This window comes from Micromys minutus (assembly GCF_963924665.1).
Source record: "Micromys minutus genome assembly, chromosome: 26".
Lineage (NCBI taxonomy): Eukaryota > Metazoa > Chordata > Mammalia > Rodentia > Muridae > Micromys > Micromys minutus.
Window position 1 is genome coordinate 4296644 of NC_137961.1, and position 24997 is coordinate 4321640.

Here is a 24997-nt window from a genome sequence, read left to right on the forward strand (position 1 = left end):
CCTTCATGAAGTGAGTGATCTCACATAACATAGTCCTTCTGCCATGACAATCTGCCTCAGCACAGGCCAATGGCAAAGGAGCTGGTAAACCCTGCTCCAAAACCTCCCAAAACATGGACCAAAATAAAACTTCCTTCTTTAGGTTGATAGTACTCAGGTATGTTGTCACACCCATGAACAGCAACTAATGCTTAAACTTTTAATTTATTTCCATCTATAAAAATGCTTACGGCTAAAATTAGTTTCATCATACAAGAAGACAATAATGTAAAAAATTTATTACATCATTTATAATTTTCATATTTATATTTAAAATATGACTTAATTCAGAAGTCAGAAACTGCTTGTTTATTCCTTAGATATCGTCTAGTCTTTAACAATTGTTCCTTTTACAGCTATACAGAATTGAAGAATGCAGCTTAAATTCTTTAATGCCCACCAAGAAAATCTTGCATTAAGACAAATAAGATGAAAAATGGCAGATATATTTAATAGATTGGCTGAGATTCATTCATTTAGAATCAATACATAGCACATTCCAAAAGTAAACATACATCAGATTTAAACTGGAAGTCTTAATGTGGCTCAATAGCCGCAGAAATGATCAAGGGGTATCCCTGCAAGTGCTCTGAGGGCATGCATTTCATTATTCATTATTTTGCTTTAATGATGTAACATATCTGTCATATTTTAATAGGAATGGGTAACATAATCATATTGGGGCAGTCGTGGGAGATAAATTTCTTCCTGGTGCAAAGAGTTTACATCTCAGAGGCTAACACCAGGCAGTTAACTGCTGCACAGGATTAATGTTGTATCTTGGCACATGTAGGCAAGTATAATGTTTGTTAATCCAAAATATGAGACACTATTATAAAAATAGAGGTAGAAAACCCTAGCTAAATTAAAATCCAGAAGTTTTTAAGCACTTGAGTCAGCCAATATTTAATATATCAAACATTAATTTTAATAAATACATATAAAGTAACATAAACCCAAGACACTGACCAGGTCAAAGGGGATCACATTCAATAGACAATAGACTGCTGTGCCTGAATTAGTGTTCTCGGACGACACACAGGTGCACACTCTCCTTACAAGAGTGCTTGTTTATTATCGACATTAGGAAAATAACATTTCTTTAGAGATTACATTTAGTACATCAAATTAGAACTATATGTAAGGATTCAGTCAGCTATAGTCTCCTTAAGGACCACTTGCAACTTCCTTTCCTGTTTAACAGACAGACCTGTAGAGAAAAAGAAAGGAAAAAGAAAATACATTCAACATTGCATGGATAGAGCTGCATATCTAGAGAAGAGCTTGGAACTTCAGAGCTTTCACTGGTCCCGTGCTGTTAATGGTACACAAATTCTGGCATCTGCATAAAATCCCAATCAGAATGATATTTTATGTTTTGATGCTTTGTGTCATAATTATATCTAATATTTCTGGTTTGCTAATTAAGCGGTAAATATCTTGGAAGAAGATTATCAATCTTCACGTTACTCACAGGGTTTGGAGAAATTCTATGCATACAGAAGAATTCTCAATTAATTTTTATTTAATGAGAGAGGAGAAACAAATGGAGGAAGGATGGCAGAGTAGGAAAGGGGATTCCAACCGTCTTTGCCTATTTCTTCTTTACCCAGATTCCGTTATTTATGCCAAGCAACCCCAGCCATCTCTTATGTTTGACTAATTCCTCTCACCCATGGGCACCACTCTCTCCAGACCCTCAGGTAGAACTGTCTGGTGCATGCACATATCCTAGTGAAACTCAACAACCTGTGTTTTGTCAGGATGATTGTCCATGTTTTTCTTCTCTTCCATACGTCCCTTGATTGTAAACTACACTGTGTGCCAGTTCACCAACAACTGTGATTAGCTACTTTTCTGGGATATTTCCAAATCCGTTTATCAAATATGAATCACCAGAATGACAGTGTTTCTAGGAAGTCTTGGGTTGAAGAACAATAAACCTATAAACCTTGTCAAGAACATTTGAAAGTCAAAAGTGCAGGATGGCTGTGGAGCTGGTGGCAGAGTCAGTCTATGGAAGAGAGGTGGAAATGAACAGAACCACAAAGAAGATGTATGCAAGGCTCAGAGACTGGAGCAAGAAAAGACAGGATTCTTTTTCTCACCACGTTTCAAACAAAAGGTTATAAAGATTTTAATAATTTATGTATCATTTGTTCATTATGGAATTATTATGAAGAAACAAAAGTAATTACCATATTACTAAAAATTAATGATATTTTTGTTTGTAACCATCCAGGATATTTACAATAAATATAAATTTATTGTATATATACCTCTATCTTATACATGGCAAAATTAGTTTATATTTAATGTTGCATTCTATGACTTAATTTTTTTATAAAAATTGGAACAAAACTTCCACATCAGAATAGATATCTCTATATAAATATATGTGAATGTGAGTGTGAATATGTATATTTACATATCTTATGTATCCTAACAAAACCATAGTTCTTTAGTATAAAACGTGTATAATTTCAAGACTAACTTCTGTTGTTGGAAACTAGATTGCTTCTACTTTTAAAAGCTTTCCACATTTGCTATAAAAATTTCCTAGGTTTTACAGCTCAACATTTTCTTATTTTATTTAAAACATATGGAGGTGAATATACTGTTATTAGTGCTATATAAAACACACTGAAGAGATTTTCTTGAAATGATTTCCTAATATGGAAGTTGCAGGTTAAAACGTGTAAAGGGAAGAAACCAAATGAGCAACCATGAAAGACTTCGGCCATAGGAGAGCTTCCTTTTCTGGGTCCACAGTGACACTGGCTAGCCACATGTAAGGGCTGCTGAGAGAGAAGATCATCCATGGCTGAGGAGAGGGGTAGACTATTCCAAAGTTCTTCTTAGTTTTGATATTTTGTAACTTACTGGATACTAAGGGAAAAAAAATTACTGGTTCTCTCTGAAAATTCAAAAAAGAAGACATTTCTGAAAAATATTTTTATCTATCCAGAGCAATCAGATGGCAAAAAGAGGTCAAAACAATAAACATTAGAAAGGAAGAAGTAAAAGTATCACTAATGGCAGATGATATGATAGTATACTTATGTGACCCCAACAATTCCACCAGAGAACTTTTACAGCTGATAAACACCTTTAGCAAAGTGGCTAGATATAAAATTAACTCAAACAAATAAGTAGACTTTCTTAACTCAAAGGATAAACAGGCTGAGAAAGAAATTAGAGAATTGACACCCTTCAAAATACTCACCAAGAATATAAAATACCTGGTGTGACCCTAACCAAGCAAGTGAAGGGTCTGTATGACAAAAACTTCTAGTCTCTGAAGAAGGAAATTAAAGAAGACCTTAGAAGATGGAAAGATCTCCCATGCTCATGGATTGGAAGGATCAACATAGTAAAAATTGTCATCTTGCTTAAGGCAATCTACAAATTCAATGCAATCCCTATCAAAATTTCAACTCAATTCTTCATAAAGTTAGAAAGAGCAATTTTCAAATTCATCTGTAATAATAAAAACACAGGATTGCAAAAATAATTTTCAACATAAAACTTTTCAGGGGAATCACCATCCCTGACCTCAAGCTGTATTACAGATCAATTGTGATAAATACTGAATGGTATTGGTACAGAGACAGGCAGATCAATGGAACAGAATTGAAGACCCAGAAATAAGCCTACATACCTATGGTCACTTGATCTTTGACAAAGGAGCTACAAACATTCAGTACAAAAAGGACAGCCTCTTTAACAAATGCTGCTGGTTCAACTGGCAATCAGCATGCAGAAAAATATTAATCCGTTCTTATCTCTTGCACAAAGATCAAGTCCAAGTGGATCAGAGACCTTCACATAAAACCAGGTACACTAAAAATAATGAAACAAAAAGTAGGGAAGCGCTTAGAACACATAGGCACAGGGGAGCTTTTCCTAAACAGAACACCAATGGCTTATGTTCTAAGAGCAAGGATTGACAAATGGGACCTCGTGCAATTGCAGAGCTTCTGTAAGGCAAAAGATACTGTCAAAAGGACAAAACAGCAACCAACAGATTGGAAAAAGATCTTTACCAATCTTACTGATAGAGGGCTGGTATCCAATATATATAAAGAACAAATAACTCAACTCCCATGAACTAAAACACCAACCATTGCACACACATGGAGAGACCCATGACTCCAGTTACATATGTAGCAGAGACTAACAGTGTCTGACATCAGTGTGAGAAGAGACCTTTGGTCCACTGAGGGCACGTTTTCCCAATGTAGAAGGATGCCAAGGCACTGAGATGGAGAGGGTGATTGGGAGGGGGTTAACCTTTATGGTAACAAGTTGAGGGGAAGAGGGGATGAAAATGGGGGAGGGAGGAAGGAAGGGGATAACATTTGAAATGTAAATACAGAGTATCCAATAAAATAACAAAAAAGAAAATAAAATTCAAAGCATAAAAATAATCTGGTATATATAGATATATCTTCATGGATGTGGTGTTAGTTGTTCTGAAACTTCAGGAAATAATCAATGGCGTAGAGTGTGGCATAGTTGGGAAGTATGTTTTCAGCTTCTATGTATCTAGACTCTAGATCTAGAGTCTAGAAGTGATTTGTTGTCTAGGACAGCGAACTGAAGGAGCGGGAGGGAAGGGGAGAGAAGAAAAGGAAGATAATGTAGAAGACTAGACACAAACTTTATCTCATGAGGTCCTAAATAACATGTATCTTAAACAACGTGAGCTGTGAGCAGTTACAGAGAATACACCCGGTTGCCCGCTGTTGATATTGAATGCCCTGAGCACACGTACCTGAGTAGACCAGGGTAGGGCAGGAAGAGCATGGCACACAGAGAAGATGGACAGAGAAAGAGGTAACACACTGGGTCTGGACCTAGATTAGAATTCTCTGCTGCCTCACTCCATTCCTTACAATTAAGATCAGCCTTGAACCTGCAGTATGAATAGATTGACAGCGATACATTAACTGTCCGACCATGTGTAGGTTGTCATTCTGTACTCCAGTTGCTTTCAATTTTAAATCTTGTTGGTTTGTAAACAAAGCGTAGAGGAAATGTCTTTCTAGGTCGTATTCTGGGAATAGATGTGAGCGACACTCTCATTTAGATAGTAGTCCCAATTCTGAGGCTCGGTGGGAGTCACACAGAGGACAACTGAATAAGTATGTGTTCCATAGAATGATGCTACAAAATGTACGCAAGTTCATCATCCTGAAGCTGCAGATTTACATGTGATAATGTATATAAAGGAATAAGTAATATTTATAGCAAAGGAGGCACAATATTGCATTATCAATGGAATTCCTCTTGATGATGTAAGACAGAAGAGTAGACTGTGAGTAATTTCTAAAGGAATGGAAAAGTAGTGCCACTGGGATGATGAGATATTTTATTTTATTTCAAAAAAGTGGGAAAAGGGGAATAAGTGATAATCATACAATAAAAGCATTTCTTAAAGAGAAAAAAATGGGGAAAAGTTTCAAAAATATCCTACTTAGCTCTAGGAATACCTGTCCTGGGTATTACTACAAATGATGTACAATTTTCTACAATGCTTAATAATTTTGGACAGCATTATACTATATCTGTGTTTTTAAGTGTCAAAAGTCACAAGTGTGTAAAAAAAAAAAAGGACACAGAAGTTCCTCAATAAAAGAAATTAACTTGACATTCATCAAAACTATTCAAAAACAATTTTTCATGGTACCCATTGTAAAGAGTTCTATAAGGGATATGGTGACAGGTCAATGGGTAAAATACTTGCTGTGAAATCATGAACACCAGAGTTTAGATTTCCAGCACCAATGTAAAAGCCAGATGGGCAAAATGGCTGACCTTTATAATCCTAGCCCAGTATATCAAGATAGTGATAGGAGATTCCGAGGTAAACTTGCTTTTCAAACCAGCTGAGTCCATGAGGTCTGGATTTGAGTGAGAGGCCCTGCCTGCCTCAGTGACTAAGGTGAGAGTGATGAAGAAAGATGCTCATCATGGGTTTCCACACAGAAACTTATGTGAGCATACGTGTCCATACATATATGTGAACCCACACACATATGAAAAAGTACATGCTCACTAGACAAGTTTATATGTAAAACGAAAAGAAGTTTATTAAGTATGTGTTGGCAAGTGCTGCTTCAGCTAGACTGCAGAGGCCGTTGTTCTGCTCTGTCCTGTTACACCATTCACCAGGGAACTTGCAGAAGCATGGGTTATGCTTTCAAGTTCAAGTCTCGTCCTGTGTGTGATCATAGGCCAGTTAACACTTCTCATCATTTGCAAAGGATGGCAATGAGCAAAAACATCTCTGGAGCATCATTGAGGAAAGGGCATTTACTATTTTTAGTTTTCAAATTCAATTGACTTGGATATATAAAAGATATTTCTACTGACAATGGGAGTTGTTTCAGAATTGGAGAGTGGGCAGTAATGGAGAATGTGGTACAGTTTAGAAGTCGTCTACACTGTAGAGTTAAGACAAATTCATTTACATTTTTATGTCTGGGTACACATTAGAACCTGAAGCATTAATGGTGCTGAGAAATAATTATTCAATTTCTCATTAAACATATTAACTAGACATGTTAAGTGTCAAGGCACAAGTATCCATTAATTAAATATGCAAATATTTAATAATTAGTTACAATGTAATATAAAAAAACAAAGTTTTTCCCAAAAGGCTAACTTTTTTTTTTAATAGATAAAAGCAATGATTGAGGCATAAAGTCATCTATAAATGATAGAAACTTTAAAAGATTATTTTAATTGCTAACAATGGATGATTTTCTCTTTCCTAGTTTAAAAGAGAATGTCACAGTTAATTTATGTCTCAGAATCCAAAGAAAAGCCATGTCTTTGATTTGAACAATGTTTAATTATACTAAAGATGATATACAGTTCTGAGATATTTATTCAACATTTCAAAACAAGTCATTTTGAAGGAATTTGGCAGCATGTTTTGAACAGTTGTTCTACTTTTAATAGCTTACTATGAGACTGAAGACATGCCTGATGTAATTACTAAGCAATATTTATTTTGTTCTGTCAAATATCTAATTTTTATATTTATCATATATGCCTCCCTTAATTTTCTGGATGACTTTTCTCATAGATAATAATTTGGAACACAATGTAAACATAATGAAATCAAGTTGAAGTTTCTATTAAAACCAGATTTCTTGCCCAAATATATTAGCGTCTCCGTTTCTTTCTCTGTTAGTTTCCCCATATTTTCTTGTGTTTTCCCTATGCTATACAGTGCAAAGTGGAATTACTCCTTTCTTAAGCTATGTATGTGCCTATTTTCACACCTGTAGAGTTTAGCTTCTGTTATGGTTTGAATGTGAAATGTCCTATATAGGTGCATATGGTTGAATATTTTATATTTTAGCTAGCAGCACTGTTTTGAGTGTTTGTAGAATCTTGGGGAGCAAAGTACAATGAGAGGAATTACAGCATTTGATGTGGTCCTTGATGCTTTATGGTCTCACTACACTTCATGTGAGGTCTCTGCTTCCTGGATTGTGGTAATATGAGGAATCCCAGACCTATATTCCTGTGTCAGTGAATTCCACGACACTTTGATTTATGTAATCAACTGTCCCCTCTCAAACCATGAGCTAAAATAAGCCCCTTGTTTTTTAAGTTGATTCTTGTCAGGTATTTTGTCACAGGTATGAGAAAAGTAACAAACATAAATATGGCCGCCACAGAGGTATGGGAATTCTGGAGCAGAATACATGGCTTTATATTAGGTTAAGATGTAATTTGCTAATTGTATATTATTGTGAAGGAAATTTTACTTTTATAATCTCAATTTATAAAACCAATGTCATAATATACATAGTATCAATAACTTTTTTATTACTCTGATAAGGCATCATGACCAAGTCAGTGCTTGAGTACAAACATTTAATCTGGGTTTAAGGTCCCATATTAATAGAGTCTATGTCTCTGTGATGGAAAACATCAAAACAGACCTCCAGGCATGACACTGAAACAGTAGCTTACATCTGATTGAGAAGCAAGAGGTGTTAGGTGGGGAGGTGCTAACTGGGAATCATGGAACGATGTCGGCATTTGAAACATCACAGCCCCTGACTAGCAACACACCTCATCCAAGGCCACACCTCCTAATCCTTCCCAAACAGTTCGTAAAACTAGGGACTAAGAATTCAAACATGTAAGGCAGTGGATGCCATTCTCATTCAAACCACCACAAATATTAAGCTTCCAGCATTAACAACACCAGTGCCAGTGGAGTGGATCAACCTAAGCTTAGAATGTGACAGAGGGCAGAGCTGGAGAAGCGATGTCAACTCTTTGGAGAAGCCTGGAATATCATTTGTGAATCCCAGACTTTGAAGCAAGAAGCTGTAATATTAATGTTGCCTTGGAGTATTTGAAATGCCAGAGCCGTGGGCTGTCTGCTGAGGAACGCTGCTACCAGGGAGGTGAACCAGCCCAGGAGAAAGAAGTTTGTTGCAGTCAACAAAGTTGAAAAAGGAGTTGGAGATCTGAAGACTGCTTTGACATCAGACATGGAGATGCAGAGTTTGGAGTTTGCCCGGATAGTTCTTTGTCTTGCACTGGGGATTACAGTTAAGTGATTGGATGGATCTCAGAAGAGACTCTGAACATTAGACTTTTAACATTGTTGATTCTGGGGTCTTTGGAAGATGGACTAAATGTATTTTTTATTATGCTATGGGTAGGCAGCATAATATATTCGCTAATATATACCATAGTCTCATATATTTGAACAAGACTATGGGGAAGGGTGCAGGGAGTTGAATGTGATGGTTTGTATATGCTTGGCCCAGAAATGGCACTATTAGGAGGTGTAGCCTGTTGGAGTAGGTGTGTCACTGTGGGCATAGATTTAATCTTCTTGTTCTAGCTTCCTGAAAGCCAGTATTCTTCTAGCTGCCCTAGAAACAAAATGTAGAAGTCTCAGCTCTTCCAGCCCCACATCTTCCTCAATGCTACCATGTTCCTGCCTTGAAGATAATAGACTGAACCTCTGAACCTGTAAGCCTTCCCTATTAAATAGCATGCTTATAAGAGTTGCCTTGGTCACAGTGTATAGTAGAACTTTAATTAAGACAATGTCCAGCTCTTAAGATAACAGCACAGAAAAGAGAAGTGACTTAAAGGAGAAGCCAAAGAGGAAGATAAAGAGGTGGTATATGTGTGGCTGTTTTACTGGGACAGCTTTACAGAGACAGGTTACAGAGAGAACCAGCTAGACACAGGTTAAAACCAAATGAGCTCGAGAATTAGAAGCCAGAAGCTTAAAACATATTCCTAAAGTTAGTTTGAAGCCTAGCAGAGCAAGTCAGCCAAAAGTCAAGAAGCTATATTGAAACTGTCAGTTTGGAGAAGAGTTTAAGCCAGCTGAGTTAAACCATACAGCTAGAGTTCAGAAAGAAATAGAAAGGGTGAGCTACTCAGCAGGAAGCCTTGAGATGACAATTAAATCTGGTGAACAAAAATTATTTCATAGGTTGTCCTTGTTTAGGTTTTCTTTTTAATCCATACATATACTCTAAATCCTGTATCAGATATAAGGGAGGAAGGTGAGTGATAGAATATAAACATCATGGAATTTGTATGGGAAAACTCTAATGCTGGAGTTGGTACTGGTTAAGTGGGGGCAATGTGAGAGTTTATGACAAAGAGACATAACCAATACCAAAGATGTATGGAAAAGCCACAAGAAAATCTACTGGAGATTGTACTTCTCTCAGAACCTCATACATTTTTTAAAACCAAATCATAGTATTAGATATGGGATACTTTTCTACAAATTGTTGGTCAGAAGGCTCAAAAACTCTCCTAAGCAATACAGGTTACTTTCATTGTTCTTGGCTTCTCACCAGGAACTGATGATAAGGTCCTCTTGCTGAAGATATGGAACTTTGGACGGAATATTAAGAATTCAATGGAAACTGACCTTGAGATTTCCTCCTTGCAGGCTAACTAAACTTCATAATGCCAGAAAAAAATCATCAATAGCCTCGCCTGGTCAAATGATTCTAAATTCAACATTTATATCAATGACCCCAAGGTTCAGGGAACATTATAGCAAAACTAGCCTAAATAATGAACATACTAGAGAATGGGGAAAAACATAGAATAGACATGTTCTTCATATGACATGGTTGTTGTCACTACAGTTGTGGTTGTACATATAACACCCGAGCAAGACAGCCTCATCCTCCTCTAAAGAACATTTAAAAATTAACGGTTGCTGCAGGAGATGCTGTTATTTTCATAAATCATGTAGCTGTGAACAAGTCGCTGTGCTACAATAAATATCCTCTGAACCATGATAATTAAAATAACTCTAACTGTATTCAGTTACACACACACACACACACACACACACACACACACACCGTGTTAAGTATTTTTAAATAAAAAGACATAGGCAGTAAGATAAAAAAACAATATGTAGAGTAAATACTTTAAATAAATACATGAATGTTGTCAGAATATTACAATAGTAATAAAGTTGTCTCAGGTTTAAAATATACAGGGAAGTTCAATTGACACCAAGAATAGTTGATAATTCAGCGTGGTAATGTGAGGAACCAAAGCATTCTAAGAGGAAAAGAAACAAAGAACATTTAACCTAAAATTTTTATAAGTAATTCATATACAAATCTCAGAACAACCATTAACAGAATAGTAAAATAGTACATGTCTATCAGTCTGATACAGAAATAAAAAAAAGATAAAAGGATAATATAAAGAAAGGTTGAAAATTAAGACTTTCCCAGCTCTGTCTTCTGTGGTGATCCTTGAGACTTGGAAGAAGGACAACAAAACAGATGTCCCCTGTAGAGCTGAGCACTCTACCTCTCCTATTCTCTTCATGTTGGGCAGTTGTAGGTCTCTGTACTAATCACCATTTATGGCCAAAAACATTCCTCTGATAAGGTTTGAGAGGTGCACTTATTAACAAATATAAACATAGAATGTTAGGAGAGGTTTACTGCCCTGTCCTTTCAGCAGAACAGTAGTAGGTACTTTTCTCAGGCTTATGACCTAGTCAACCACAGGCTTTTGGCCTCATTAATGATATCAGGCATTAGTTTTATCTGGTGGAGTAGTTCTTACATCCAATCAGAAACCGGTTGGTTAGGCCCCTAACATTTGCACCACTATTGCATCAGTGGATATACCTTGCCAAGCCGATCACTATTGTAGGTGCAGGGTTCACACTTGAATACGATTATTGATCACTCTGCTCCCCTAGAACTGACCACGGAATCTTCTAGCACTATGAAAACTATCCACTAGGAATGGAGCTTGATTTCTTTGTGTCCTGTGCCTTGTGAATGAAATATCTTCAGCCAAAGGATCTTAACATCAAGCTCTATGGCAGTGGTTCTTGTCCTGTGGGCCACAACCCCTTTGACAAACTGCTATCTCCTAAAATATTTACATCTTGGCTCATAACAGCAGTAAAATTACAGTTATAATGTAGCAATGAAAATAATTTTATGGTTGGGGGATCAGCACAACACGAGGAACTGGATTAAAGGGTCACAGCATTTGAAAAGTTGAAAACTACTGCTCTAGAGAGTAACCAAGAACAGGAACAATAACTAGTAATGTTTAGGGTATTCTATAGGATGCCACTAAATAGATAAAACAGGAAGTAACCCACATCTGGAACTGGGTACTTTATTTGATATTCTATGGGACCTACGGTGTGTATTGTCTTCTGTTACAGGGACATTCCATTTTAGATACTTTTATATATGTATATATTTTAGGAAGCCTCTAGAGTAGCAGGTTTTTACATCACATTTTCAAGGGCTGTTAGTTGTGGTTTGGTCTATGTGCAGGTGAGGGCAGGCACAGATAAGCAAGGCCTGTGATTGGGCAGTGGAAAAGGAAGGCGGGGCAAATTTTTGAGTTTTGAGAAGGAGAGATAGAAGAGGGAGGGAAAAAAACAAAAAAGATAAAGGAGGAGAAGGGTGACCCACACCCATGTGTCTTTAAATAGCCACAGGTAGCTATGAATATCTTATAAGGTCTGAATAATTACAGGACAATTTGTCTTATCTAGGTGAGTAGTTTATATCAATATCAATTGGCTCTGTGTTTGTTGTGTGGACATTTTGTGAAGAGAATTTACTGGTATAAATCTGATTGATAAACAGTAATCTTCTAGAGTTTTGACTCTGTCAGATTTCTGGGGATTGCGACAATAACCACAGGGGGTGGATGGAGGGAAAAGTGAAGAGAGAGCCAGAGCCACAAGATAGGTAAGTGACCACTGCTTGGAGCTAGCCATGAGGGCAGAAGGACTGCCAGGTACAGAGAGTAGCAGGAGGGAGGTGGCCTGACTCTGTTGTTTTATTTTTACTGTACAGAGTGTTATTTTCCTCTCCATACTTCCTCTTCTATGCTGCTCTTCCATCTTCCAGTTCACTGAGACCATTTTACCCCAATAACCGCCCCAATTTCCTTTTATACTACATGAATTTGTTTTCCATCCTTTGAAATCTATATTTAAAATTACATCTCCCGTCCTTTGAAATATAGATGCATGGGCCCTTATTTGTTCCCTGAATTTTATGAGTACTTCATAATTTAAACACTTATCTAAAGATTCAAAGCCAACAACAGTACGTGAGGAAGAACATATGCGTTTGTTTTTGTGGGTCTGGGTTATCTCACTGAGAATGATTTCCAGTTCTATCTAGAATTTCATAATTTCGTTTCTCTTTATTGTGTAACAATATTACATTGTGTGAATGCATCACACTCTTCATTATCCTTTCACCAGCAGACGTGTGTCTAGGCAGTGCAATTTCCTACCTATTGTGACTAGAATAGCAATAAACATGATGGGCAAGTATCTCTGAAGTAGTATTCCGAGTCCTCTGGGGATATCTCTTGGAGTGGTACAGCTGGATCATACAGTAAACCACGATTGCTATCTAGCTTTCTAAATAGCACCTACACTGATTCAAAACTGGTTTTCTAAAAAAATAAACTTATCTGTTACACACGAATACAAAATTCCTCAAAAACAGATAAAACATTTATATCAACACCAAAATAGAGTGTTGAGATGATGAGAAAATTAGTGCAGAATTGTTGCTAAGGACAATTAGTTGTATTTCCTTAAAATTTCCAACTTGCCAGGAGAGTGTACTTCTAAAAATATGTAACCTGAATAACATTGAAATTTAGAAGTCAAATCAGGAATTGACAAGAGAGAAAGAGGGAGAGAGAGAGAGAGAGAGAGAGAGAGAGAGACAGACAGACAGACAGACAGACAGAACACATCCATATGCACCCTAGGAGTTTTAGACACATACCTCATGGCGATGAATACAATACCATCTGCTCAAATAGTCATCAAAAACATGAATGTATGCTCATCAAAGCCAGCCCACGCCACATAGTGCACACCGAGAGAAAACTACACCCAGCCACAGAGTAGATATTCCTCATTGTCATTCAGGAATAAGTTGCTTCATCACAATCATCTCAAACTAGTCACATCCTGGATTACTCGTGTAGTCTCAACGCATTTCAAATGACTGAGACAGCCACATAAAATGGACGCAATATGAAAACAGAGGCAGACATGTAGGGACACTTCCCTTTAAACCAACAGGTCTGAACGACGAAGGGCTTCTCATGCCAGAACTGTCCATCTTCTCCCAGATGCGTGTTCTGTTACTGATGCCCAGAGTTTATCAGAAAGAATCTACTGACAGACAAGTTTGTGAATAATGAAGCTCAGTTATGAATGGAGAAAGGCAAGACACTCCCTCTCCTGGGCCCTTCATGCTCGTGTTCCTTTGATTTGCCTCTCAACTGAAGGACCTTAGTGAGGGTTATTTAGTGGAAAATAGCTCAGTTCAACCTCGTTTATCTTTCTTGAGTCTATGCGAAAATAATGAAGGGGATTTGATTTTAATATATTGACTACTGAAAGCATTACTGTCTTCTGAAAGGTTTCTCATTTTATCCATCTGATTTGATTCATAAGAACACAGTTGACAATTCTTAAGTATTAAATTGTTGGTCACAGAGCTGGGAAAAGGTAAGAACAAGTGCTATCTGAGAGCTGTTCTCGAGGATACATTGTATTGTTTGCAGAAAGAAGATATACCTATTGGAAACAATTATAAAACTTTCCTAGGAAAGAACTTTATCCTCCTGAAATTTAAACAAATAATTTCAAATGACTATACATGTAGTGCTGAATGTTTTAGTTAGCCTTCCCTTGCATAGGCAACGAGAGTCAGAACCACAGCAGATGCTCTGAAGGGATGAACTTTTTCAATGGCTTTTGGGGCAGGGGTAACCATTCCTGAGCTGCTGAATGGAATTCTACATAGAAATGACTTAATGGGGGCTGGAGAAACACCCCAGCAGTTAAGAGTGGATTTGCTCTAGAGGAGAACCTGAGTTTGGTTCTGAACACCCCAAACAGGCAGCTCACAGCTGCCTATAACTGCAGTCCTAGGGAGGTCTTATGCCCTCTTCTGGCCTTTGCAGGTAACTACACTCATGTGTTACACATAGGCAAATGCATATCTACACATAATTTTAAAAAAATAATAAAACATTTTAATAATTCAACCATGTTCAAAATCAGAATACCAAAAATATTTTAAACCAGGAGAAAACCAAGCATATTATAGACCTGTTTTTCTGAATTCTGAAATGTAGTACACATGCAGAAAAAAAAAAGTGTACCTCAGTTTAAAAGAATAATGCCATAAATACCCATTAGCCACCACCCACGTTGATAAATGTAACTCTGGACTATTCTTTTATACTTTGTGTCTTTGACTCTGCCTATTACAATAGGAGCATGCTTGGACTCTGTCTCAGTTTCCATTTCTCTAAAGTGTAAATTTTGTTCTCCCTCCTGATCTGAATAGAAACAGTTTCAATATTGCATTGTGTACTCTGTTAAAAAAGTTTTTTAGACTAACCAATTTTTCTAACATTTAACATAAATTGAACTTCTTAATATAATTGAGCTCATAGGATTTTTATTTTAATCTGGTAATGTATTACTAGATCGATATTATGATTTATATGTAATAAGATTTGTATTGCCATTTTGAGTAGGATTTTTAAATCTAGTTGATAATACTATTGCTTATTCTCAGAATGTTTATCTTACCCTGCAATATTTTAATTAAGTTTTAAAATCATACTTAGCTTCATAAAATGAATTAGACGGTGTTTTCTTTCTAATTTTCTGGGACTATTTATATAATATTTAGTGTTAAAATAACAAAAGATCAGAAAAATTTTATGTAAAGTCTTGTAGTTATGGTTTTAGTTTTTTAAAATAGTTAAATTCTACTCAGATTTTTTTTACCTCTTGTGTCAGCTTTTGTAAATTATATTAAGAATTTCTATATTTCACGTGAATTCTCAAGTTTATCTGGAAAAGTTTAAAAGTATATATCATGTTCTAAGTGCTGTGACTCCTGTCCTAGCACACAAGAGGTAGAGATAAGAAGATTGTAAGTTTAAGGCAGGTCTGGTTACCTAGTGAGATCCTGTCTCCAAACAAAACAAAACAAAAAACAAATATTATTTGGTTTCTAAAAATTGGATCTTATTATGTGCATATAAATATATATTTATATATGAATTTACAAAGTTGAATTCACAAGGTACTCTTCCTATAATCCACTTGGAATACTTTTAAAATTAGTACTTAGCTCTGCTGTTTCAAACCCTGCCCATCCATAGATTTAAACATGTTCATTGTTGAAGGCCTCTCTCACTCAGGGCCTGCTACCTTACTCTGGGTGGCAGTTTCCTCCTTTGACCCCCTTATTATGTTTATCTCAGGAAATGGTGTTTACAGATGTGTCCACAGCAGTAGAGAAAGGAGTGAGCAGATAACCTGCCCTGTCTCTTCATTTGCAGGTGTGCAGCACAGGAGATCCCCTCCTACACATACATGCATTTTCCCATCCATAGTGGCAGCTGTTCCAAGTTGGTAAGCTGACCTGTACCGCTCAGCTCCCGGGATTTATGTTGGAAGATCTTAACTGTTTCTAATTTGAGACAAACATGTCCATGACTGCATGATTTGTGAAACTGTAGCCAGGTCCTACAGCCAGAGGACGGGGAGGGTTCTGAAGCAGTTCAGCTGCTGTGAATACACTCAAGTCTTTTCAATAACAGAAAACGAAAAGACAACATCCGCAGCACAGGGGCTAGGCTCTGCTTCCAAGCAGCCTTGCGTTCCTCACATTCGTGGAGATGTGTCACATTTGAAATAAAAGACTGTCCCAAAGTATGTTCCCCAAGGCTAGAGAGGGAAGTGAGGTTTTGTTTGGTTCTTTTCTTGTCACTATTTTGTAGTTTCAGGCCACACCTAGCGGAAAGATAAGAATATTCCAAGACAAACAAAGTGTTTGGTAAAAGGATTAAAAACATGTGCTGTTCACTTCTAACTTTGATTTCTTAAAAAACAAAAAGAAAATATTGGACCATGTAGCTCCTATTAGTTTAGGGAGTTCAACTCTATGAAAGACTCTAGCCCAAAGAATTTGCAAAATAGCATTTCAGTTCTCTCATGTAAATACATCCTTCTGGACGAGTCTACAGCCCTCTATGACCTAGAGTTTTAAATAAGAGAACCACGTAGTTTAAAACTTATAGATTTATATATTGCTAAGCAACATGGCACATTTTCTGCTATTCTTAAGATAAGTATATTTGGTAAAATTAAGTCTTATATACTTGTGGTTTGAATATACTTGGCCATGGAGTGACATTATTAGGAGTCAAGGTTTTGTTGGAGTATGTATGGCCTTGTTGGAGGAAGTCTGTCACTGTAGGAGTGGGCTTTGAGACCTTCCTCCTAGATTTCTAGAAGACAATCTTCTGTTTGCCTTCCAAATAAGATATTGAACTCTCAGCTCCTCCTGCACCATGCCTTCCTGGATGTTGCTCTGCTTTCTGCCTTAATGATAATAGACTGAACCTCTGAATCTGCAAGCCAGCCCCAATTAAATTTCCCTATAAGATTTGCTTTGGTAATGGTGTGTGCTCACAGCAGTAACACCCTAAGACAGAAGTAGGTAGCAGGGACTGGGGTACTGCTATGATAGGCCTGACCATGATTTGATTGGAAGAATGTGGATTTGGGGACTTTGGATTTGGAAAGCCATGAAATGCTTCAAGTGGGGCTGAATGGGCTATCCTAGTAGAAATATGGAAGACAGTGGGATTGAGGGTGTTTCAAACAGTTTAGATCTCCTGGCCCAAGAAATTCAAATGTTTTTGTGATATTTTGGTGAAGAACATGGTTGTTTTTCTGCTGTTGTCCCAAGAGTCTGCCTGAGGCTAAGGTGAAAAGATTTAGATTAATTGGCTTGACAAAGGAAGTCTCAAAACAGCCTGGTTTAAATTCTATAGTGTGTTTATTAAAATTCATACTTCTTAAAAAAAGGTTTATTTACTTATTTTATGTATGTGAGTACACTGTAGTTGTTTTCAGATACACTAGAAGAGGGCACCGGATCTCATTACAGATGGATGTGAAACACTGTGTTGTATCTGGGAATTGAACTCAGAACCTCTGGAAGGGCAGTCAGTGCTTTTAACCGCTGAGCCATCATCTCTCCAGACCCTAAAGTTCACTCTTATGAAGAGCATTTTAATGCAAAGGAACAAGCTGAGAAAGGAAAACTATAAAATGTATGATTCAAGCAACAAATAGGCACCAGCAAGTAAAATGGAACTGATTAGCAAATTAAAGGAGTGGTGAGCTCAGGTCAAGATCCTACCCAGATAAATTTAGGTTTTAGCATGGTGATATACATACACCTTTAATCATAGGAGACAGACAAGCAGATCTCTGAGTTCAAGGGTAGCCTGGTATAGAGCAAGTTCCAAGTAGAGAAAAGTTTAAGTCCGAGCATGGTGGTAAACACCCTTGATCCCAGCACGCAGGAGCCAGAGCCATGCAGACAGCCTCAATCTAGAGAGCACGTTCCAGGACAGCCAGGCTTAGACAGTAAGGAACTGGAAAACAAAGCTGGTGATAGTGTGATAGAGCCATGTTCCAGCCCCAGCAAGCGGTAGAACTGGGGAGATTTGGCCATGTGGCCATGCTTTAGAGTCCAGAACAGAAGGGACTACTGGAACAATTGATGCTGGTCAGCTGGAGCTAAGAAATTAGAGGTGACTAAGAAGAGACCAGCATAAGCTGCATTCCAGAGATGGCCAAGGCTGTACCTTGTGCTGCAGCTGTACTTGGTAATGTGTAAGAGTCACCCAGGTGGTACTGGTTTTGGAGGCATGAAGGGGTCATGAAGAGCAGCTGAGGCTCGGCACTGTGAGAGGCCAGAGAAGGGCACTGGTGAAGGTGTAGCCTCAGTTGCAGTTGATGGCCCACGACTGAAAGAGTCATGCAAAGAAGTAGAGGCTTGGCACCATGAAGAAAGCCTGTGAGAGGCTATTGGCGAAGCCTAGTTGCAGTGGAAGACGGCAGTGTATTGGAGATGCTAATACCGTGGAATGATCACGGAGATCAGCAGCAGCAGTGGAATGGAGTCAGCCAGAGGCTAGAGTAGTACAGAAAAAGAGCTGGAGATGTGACCCAAGCACTTTGGAGGATCATGCGTGGATCCCAGACATTGGAACAAAAGGCTGTAATGTTGAGGTTGCCTTGGAGACCCCGAGATATCAGTTATGCCAGAGTCACGTGACACCTGCAGAGGAAATCTGCTAACGGAGTGGAACCACCAAAGGGAATCCTGCCGCAGCAGACAAAGTTGAAAGGAGCTGGAGATCTGAGAAGTGCTTTGACACCAGACATGGAGATATTCGGAATGGCAATATATATCCTGGTCATGATATGTTGAATGTATGTGTTCTGCGATTTGATTTTTATTTTATAGGAGATTACTGTAAAGAGATTACGTGAATCTCAGAAGAGACTTTGAACTTTGGACTTGTAACAGTGTTGAGACTGTTATAGAAACTTTTAAAGTTTGACTAAGTATATTTTACACTATTCTATGCCCCATAGACTCATGTGACACAATTTCTCCAACAAGGCAACACCTCCTAATAGTGCCACTCCCTGAGCCAAGCATATACAATCACCTCATTACACTGCCTTGCCTGCATAGGTCTTGGTCAAACACATGAGACCTTCATTCTAGCTTCCTAAAAGTTGGTCTTCTCCTGTTTGGCTTCTGAATAAGATGTAGAACTCTAAGCTCCTCCTGCACCATGCCTGCCTGGACACGGCCCTGCTTCCTGCCTTAATAATAATAGACTGAACTTCTGAATCTATAAGCCAGCCCCAATTAAATGTTGTTTTTATAAGCTTTGCCTTGGTCATAGTGTCTGTTCACAGCAGTAGACCCTAAATAAAACAATACTATTGAAATTTAGGATTAGTTAATTCTTTCTAGGGCCTTAGAAATTAATTTCATAATGTGTGAATTTCACCACAGACCTACAGAGGATTTTCACATAAGAACATTACATGAGTGAGTCACAGGCATTAACATTCCAAAAATTGCAGAATCTTTTTCGTAACAAAAATACTCCTCAACATTAAATATTGTAATAGGGACTTGCAGTCGACATTGGAATCGCTTGCTTTTCACAAATAAGTGACTGTAAGTTCTTTGACTTATTTTCCTACTGCTTAAAGATCAATTTAAAAATGTTTGCTATGCCAGACTTAGAGAGTGTATCGTCTGATGTGACTCAAATATCATAACTCATGTATAAAAAGCTTTATTTTCTAAACAACATACAAAATCTTAAAGGAAAAAAAGTGAGATTAAATTATTACCAAACGTTATTTAATATAGAAAGCCAGTCTATTACTCTTTAGTATCAAGTTCTGGCAGCTTTCCTGTGAGAGCTCATTTCAGTAGTTACCTCTATTGCTTTTGTTTTATTACTTTTGTTGTGATATTCTTTGTTTCTTTCTGCCATGTAAGTCCTTTCATTTATAAATATTTCTAGTGTGAAGATAACTCCCATGACCCATAAATAATCACAAGACACCAAAGTCCTCTGCCCTTTAATCCCTTTGGCATGAATAATAGAACTTTTAGTCCTCACTTTGATGTCACCTCCCTAACATTATGGTAATCTCAAGAGATACAGAATTCTTGAAGCTCTGACACCTGTCCAACCTAACTCACTACTGATGATTCTTCTCCTTAGGTCACACACCATCATAGACATTATCCTCACACACATTTCTTCTACACCTTTCTACCTTAGATACACTCATAGGTGCTTCATCGTGGAAGTGGTGATTTAATCGCCTGTGGAACCCTAATACCCATATCTTACATGTACCTCAAAGTCAAATCTTGGGAGAGTACCTAGAAAGAAATAACTTAGGTAACTTAATAGGTTTTTCTTCAAGGTGGAATGCCTAGACACATTGTAAGATGCTGTGACTCAATTTTCTACCCTGTACACTTCTGATATAAAGAGTCACAATCAGCCCTTGGCTAGGAGATTGAGGGAAGGTCAGAAATGAAGCATAGGGTAGGGTATAACAGCACCAGCACTGGCCAGAAGATATAGGATCTGGTCTTCTCTCTGTTAGTCATGAGGTGAGATGAATGAGCCAACAGTATTTGGGAGCCCCAACTTTCCCATTATTTGGTCGAGAGAGAGAGAGATAAGACTTTAAACCAAATAAAAAACAAAACAAACAAAAATAAATAAAAACAAAAAAGAATAAAATCAATAACCTACCATGAGAGTAGTTGTTGAAATTTCAGCTCCCTGAAGTAGTTACAATAGTTGGGACAAAATGGGGAGGAGATTAAAAAAAAAAAGATGAGGAGGAAAAGGAATTGGAGGGAGAGAATAAATGTAAAAGAGAAAGAAGTAAATTTAGCGAATGTAATTTCTGTAGGAAGCTGCATAGATTTGCAAAGCTATATGAGTTCCATGAAAGATCTAACATGGCCTATCTCTCTCCTTTGCTTGACTTATAGACCCCAGAGAAGCAGAACTGAAAATAGTTGATGTTTTCATGACATGTGGTGAATTATGGTTCATGTTACAAATTCTTGGCTTCCATAAGAATCTAGAAATTCTTGGAGGTCTGGCCTAGGTGGCATAAGATGGTCACTGGGCTGGGGCCACCGATGGTTATATCCATCTTCCGCATCCTAGTGTGCTCTCTGCTTCCTGTTCTCAAGGATGGGAACGGCTGTTCTCTCACTCACATGCTACATCACATGGAAAGCTTAAGTTCTAACATTGCTCTCACAGTTACAGCTGTGGTAGCTCTAAATTATTTCCTCTATTTATATCTTGCCCAAGAACATAAGGCTAAGCAATTGTGGACTAAAAGCCTTTAAACCTTATGTAGAATAAAATATGCATTTTAGTGTTTTGAGGTCTTTCTTTATCTCGCCATGGTATGAAAGTGAGGTGTGTGATTCATGGTAATATCTTTCCAACTGTGATCTAAACCACTGGAAAGAGCTTCAGTGGCTAATTCCAAAAATAATATAGTAAGAAGTTAAGCAAGTGACATGTCACAAAACAAAAAATTGGAACTATTAGAAGAGAAAGTAGGGAAAACCTTAGAACATAGGCACAGGAGAAAATTTTTTGAACCGAACACCAATGGCTCATGCTCTAAGGTCAAAAATCGACAAATGGGACTTAATGAGATTGCAAAGTTTCTGTAAGGCTAAGGACATTGTCAAGAAAACAAGACAGCAGCCAACAGATTGGGAAAAGATCTTTACCAACCCCACATCTGATAGAGGCCTAATATCCAAAGTATACAAAGAACTCAAGAAGTTAGACACCAGAGAACCAAACAACCCTATTAAAAAATGGGTACAGAGCTAAACAAAAAGTTCTCAATCAAGGAATATCGAATGGCTGAGAAACAACTAAGGAAGTGCTCAACATCACTAGCCATCAGGGAAATGCAAATCAAAACAACCCTGAGATTTCACCTCACACCAACCAGAATGGCTAAGATCAAAAATTCAGATGACAGCAGATGCTGGCAAGGATGTGGAGAAAGAGGAACACCTCTCCACTGTTGGTGGGGTTGTAAACTAGTACAACCACTCTGGAAATCAGTCTTGCAATTCCTCAAAAAATTGGACATAGTACTACCTGAAGACCCAGTTATTCCACTTCTGGATATATCCCAGAGAAGCTCCAACATACAACAAAAACACATGCACCACAATGTTCATAGCAGCCCTATTTATAATAGCCAGAAGCTGGAAAGAACCCATATGTCCTTCAATAGATGAATGGATACAAAAATTTTGGTATATTTACACTACTCAGCTATCAGAAACAATGACTTAATGAAATTCTTAAGAAAATGGATGCATCTAGAGAATATCATCCTGAGTGAGGTAATCCAGTCACAAAAGAACAGAGATAATATGCAGTCACTGATAATTGGATACTAACCCCAGAAAGTTCTGAACACCCCAGAAACAACTCACAGACTATATGAAGTTCACGAAAGACAAAGGCCAAAAAAAAAAAAAAAAAAAAAAAAAAAAAAAAAGAAAAAGAAAAGAAAAGAAAATGAAAAACCATTATGCTTAATTTTTATACACCAAGAAAACTTTGACTACTTCCAAGTTTTATCTTGTTTTACATGTACTTTATGTTCATTGTAACTATTAAGATTTTAATGCATACTATCAAACCTTAAAAAAATCAAGTACTGATAAAAATGTATTCATACACTTTTATGCAAAAATGCTGAAAATCTATACAGTTTTGTTTTTTTAAAATAAAGTTGTTCAATTAAAAAAACAAAAACCGAAAAATTGGGGTCCACAGATAAAGCAGATTATAGAAACTATCCCGAGGGATGCCCATATAACAGGCACACAAGATAAGGCTTAATCAATAACTAATTGCTAAAAATAGATTTGGTTAATTATGTCAGCATTACAGAAAAGTATGAGACAGTTCTCTTGATAAATACAAACCGTCATTAAAGAGATGTGAATTATAAAAGACAACAAGATGAGAAATTGAAGTTGAAATGCATATTCACTGGAGTGGGGTTAAGTAGCAGAGCTGAGCAGACATAAAAAGAATTAAAGATACGTCAGTTGAGATTATCCATTCTAAGGAAGAAAATAATAATGCTACATTAGTTTATTCATTCCAAGAAACAGAAATATTCAAGAAAAATACAAAGTAAGAGTAACTTAAAGACTTTTGAATCACTGGCAAGAGTGTGCAAATTTTGGAATCTCCAAAAGAATCGGAGATAAAAAGGGCAGAGTTTTTGAATAAGCATTAATAAAATAACAACCACTCCCCCCCCCAAAAAAAAACTGGTTAGATTAAAGAAACTGTAATTTAAATATTGAGAAGCTCTAAGAAGATGCTCATACCTATAGAGAGTTTGTTAAAAGACAAAACCCGAGAGACGATCCTACGTCACACCATCTACAAAGGGTCTCCAGTGAGACCAGCATCTAACTTCTTCACAGGAAGCACAAAGGCCAGGAGGTAGTGCACCACGGTAGAGCCCTGAATGCAGACCAACACTGGTGGTTTGCTAACAGGAGAGACAGATGTAGAACATTATCAACAGGTTAACAGCAACTTCGCAGTGGCGGGATTAGAAATCACTGCTGTGTAAATCACACGAAGTGATTTATTTAATATCTTCTAAATATCCACCTTTCTCACATCCTTTGGTTTGGGATGTTTTTCTGGCTTTCTTTTGTACCTTCAAGTAGTTGACCACATGGTCCTGTTCCCTTGCATACTTTCTCTACTCTGTTCCTGACCCACTGACTTGACATTGTGTTACTGTGACTTTTCACTGAGTCTGTAAATTTTGTCGGAGAGCTTATCTTCAAAGGGTTGATTTTCAAATCTCCATGGTTTATAAGTATTGCAGTTCTTACATTTACCTAGGAAAGAGCCCAGGGTATGTTTTTTAATAAGAAAGGCCAATTTCTACTGCAATTTAAGTTCTAGAAAACTCAGGGAGTTCTCCATTAAGCTCAGTTAATTGAGACCTGAATGTTAGTCTACATATGGATAACGGCATTTTCAACTAAAGCTCATGGAGAACAAACATCCTGGCTTTCTCTACATCCAAAGATCACAGGTTATTCACAGTGTGGTGACTCCTCTGGTGCTGGGCTTTGCACAGTAGCAACCCCTACGGACACAGTGTACCTATGGGTTTTAGACCATAGGACCTCAGTGGTGACTCCCTCTGAGTCCCTGGAACCTTCTCTCATTTCTGGCATCTTAACATGTTGTTTAGCGAGGTTCAATGTACAGTTCTGATCCTTGTTTGTTTTCTGAGGCACTGTCTGGATATATATACCTGAGTGGCCACAAACCCAGGATCCTGTTCTGACCGCCTCTAGGGTACTGACATCACAGCTGTGAGACACACGCCTAGCTGGTAACTGTTTATTTTAGACATCTATTATTTTGTGGATTTGCTTGGACATTTTTTCTTCTTTCTGTATTTGCTTTTAATTTTTAGTTTGTGGTGCTATAGATGGAACTTAGGATTTCATACATTCTCAGTGAACCCTGCTCACAGAACTATACTATACAATGTATAGTTAATATCCACCCACAAATATGTTTTTCTTTTAAATTCAAGATGTAGTTAAGGAATGCGGAGTGATATTTCAACTTTGACTTTATAAACTTCAATGTGGAGGAGCTGCGCTTGTTTCTGTTTATAACCACTCCTTCCAAGAGTAATCTTCTTTTTTTCTGTATGTCATGCTTTACATGCAAAATTGATTTCTACCTCTGAGAAAGAAAAGGTCTAGAGAAACAAGGACCGATATGAAATCAATACTAAAAACAACAATTCAAATTCATTGAACTTTATTTTTTGTAATAGTTACTATTTTTTTTAGCATGAGCAAAAACTTTAAATCTAAATCACCAAGGATTTATTACAAATGTAAGACAGAGTCCT

General features: G+C 37.4%; 1 protein-coding gene across 1 annotated transcript in view; it reads right to left on the reverse strand.

Moving 5' to 3' along the window:
* Nucleotides 1–1206: 1206 nt before the first annotated feature.
* Nucleotides 1207–24997, reverse strand: part of LOC308437514 (uncharacterized protein C8orf34 homolog) — a gene marked incomplete at both ends in the record, with an annotated part of 344863 nt that continues 321072 nt past the window's right edge. Inside the window, 3 exon segments of the mRNA XM_080938598.1 lie at nt 1207–1235; nt 1238–1249; nt 4817–4873. Coding sequence (XP_080794724.1) covers nt 1207–1235; nt 1238–1249; nt 4817–4873 — 98 coding nt within the window.